The 2500-nt window shown below is 37.8% G+C and overlaps 1 protein-coding gene across 1 annotated transcript in view; it reads left to right on the top strand.

The window, feature by feature from the left end:
- LOC122247561 (Coiled-coil and C2 domain containing 2A) overlaps positions 1 to 2500 on the top strand; it is a 26337-nt gene that overhangs the window by 11537 nt on the left and 12300 nt on the right. The window contains exons 13-16 of the mRNA XM_043006905.2: positions 622 to 789; positions 955 to 1197; positions 1619 to 1795; positions 2284 to 2391. Of these exons, the coding sequence (XP_042862839.2) occupies positions 622 to 789; positions 955 to 1197; positions 1619 to 1795; positions 2284 to 2391 (696 nt within the window). The remainder of the gene's footprint in view (positions 1 to 621; positions 790 to 954; positions 1198 to 1618; positions 1796 to 2283; positions 2392 to 2500) is intronic.

Below are 2500 nucleotides of genomic sequence, written 5' to 3'. Positions count from 1 at the left end.
ATGAAACTTATAACCATCCAAAATGAAGAAGTAGGGAAAAGGAAGGAAATTTGTGCTTTTGACAGTGAGTGCCACAATAAAAGGCATCCATACTGGCACAGGGGCACATTGTATGCATTGGGCATGGTGTGAGTCACCTTCCTCCTCTCGTTCTGCCTGCACATCTTTCATCTGCGGTACTTTAGAGCAAGAGGTCGGGAACTTGCTATGTGCCGTCACTCTATAGAGATAGTGGTTGCTAGAGACCGTAGATGGGTGCCATTCAAGGCTCTCTCTCCTGCTGGTGCTAGGAGAAAGTGGTGCCATCTAGGTTTTGTAAGTGAGTTGAAAACCATTTTGCTTAGTATTACGGCAGTTATAATAATTATGACTGCAATTGTCAACATCACTCACTCATTACTTATAGTACAATAAAATAACATAGTGATCCAAAATCCCCGAACGCCATGACGCCCATTGTCAGGCAAGAGGTCCTGCGTCATGTATGATGAAAAATTACGTCATCCGTCGTTAACGGGTTAAAAAAAAACACAACATCTGAAGATACCCGGCTCAGGCTGAACTTCTTATGTGGTTCATCTCAGAAGGGTTAACTACAAACTGATATTGCCTTTCAACCAGATTGAACTAGAGGTGTTGGAGGTCTTCTCTCGGACCCGGAGACCACCTGGAGAGCCAATAGTTCACCTAGAGCTTACACAGTCTTCATTGGTAACAGAAGCCAATCTCTGTGCAGACCCTGAAAAGCGGAGGAGGCAAGCGGTTAACAAAACAAGAGTTTGGATTAAAGTGAGTGTATTTTGCTGTTAAGAAAAAATAAGAAAAATTACCATATTTTGCTATTTCCTGATTTGTTCTGCTCTTAGAACACATAGGTTAGTCACATGTATTTGATTTTCTTGTGCAGTAAGGATCAAGGAAATGAGTAGTCCCTATAACAGTAACTGCTTTCAGATCCTAATAAACAACAAGTTGGTGACACAAACGGCTTCCTCAACACTGGGCAATGATTTTACTTTACACATTGGCCAGACATATCGAATGGCTTTATCATCATGGCCACGTTGTATTACCTTAGAGGTGGTTGAAGGAGCGAGCCTAAGACAAAGTGTCATAGCATCAGCCTATCTGCCCATTCCCAGCAAGACAAGTCTTCGCAAAGAAGAGTTTGAGATGATTGAGTTTAGTGGAAGTCAGGTGAGATTTTGTTTTGTTTGTAGACTAGTTCAGGAATGAAAATAGTGTTAAATGATGTCAGTTTATTTAGAGATAACAAAAATTGCTGTAGTATTGTCTTTAATGCTTCCAATCCAAGATATCTAATAAACAAAGTGCACAAGCATAATGCATAATATACTGTAATGATAGCAAAAAGAAATGTAAAAACATCATATCCTACAACCAATACATACAGCCATAGTAGGAAGACATGTTTATTTCTGTTGTTGAAAAAAGGAAAGAAAAAAGTACTTAATATTATAAAAAAATGATAGTGATAATAGTGATAATGATAATGATAATAGCAATAATAATGATAATGATAATAGTAATAATAATAATAATGATAATGATAAAAGTAATAATAATAATAATGATGATACGAATGTTCCTTCATCAGGTTGTAACCCACAATCATGGAGGAGTGGGGAGTGGCCTCATTAGTACAGAATTTGGATCCTCCCTGACCTGTGGCAAGATCCGGTACCGTCTTGGTTGGGCTCTCAGCAAGGATGGGGAAGTGTTGGCACCCACAGGACCTCTTCCAGGGTCTGGTGTGGCCTCAGCGAACCTACCTGTGCGTAATGAGTCTAATGTTGATGAGAAAGTTTTTTGAGTTTTAGATTTTTTTTGTTTTTTATATTTTAATTGTTATATTTTTGATAATCGTAGGTTCATCAAACTAATGTTTGCTTGTAAAACAGGAAGGATGATTTTACAACACTTATTTTGGTTTGACAGAACTTATATGATAGCCCCAGATTTCCATCTTCCCTAATGGAAATGATCATAGATGAAGTGGATATTTCTGCATTGGATTATTTGGGCAACAAGACTTTTGCATTTATAGTTTCCTCCTTATTGATCTCCTGGATTGAACTTTGTACTTTACAGCTGCTCTCAGTAATGAATGCCTTTCTTGAAAATCTGTAATGATTATCTGTTTTCTAAATGAAATACATGGCAAAGATGGTCTTTCAAACTCTACCATTGCATCAAGACAAGTATTCAATGTCCTGATCCAGGGAAGTAATAACGTAATTGAAAAGGTAATTTTGTTGCCAGTCGCGCCTTCATCCTGGTGCAGATCCAGCAGCAGTAAAGAAATGGCTTGAAAATGCCCACATCGATCCTAATGACCCAGGGAATGCGGTGCTCATGAACCACTTACAGGTAGGCTCCTGTGCAGTGATTATATGTTAGAATGTAAAGGATACATGTCTTACATTTATGTTGTATTATATTTATTATATACTATCTATATAAATGTATTTTATACATA

This window comes from Penaeus japonicus, unplaced genomic scaffold, assembly GCF_977035675.1.
Source record: "Penaeus japonicus unplaced genomic scaffold, GWHDUDI00000001_assembly GWHDUDI00000015, whole genome shotgun sequence".
Classification (NCBI taxonomy): Eukaryota; Metazoa; Arthropoda; class Malacostraca; order Decapoda; family Penaeidae; genus Penaeus; species Penaeus japonicus.
Note: the sequence above shows the minus strand (reverse complement) of the source record. Positions and strands in the feature narration are given on the sequence as shown.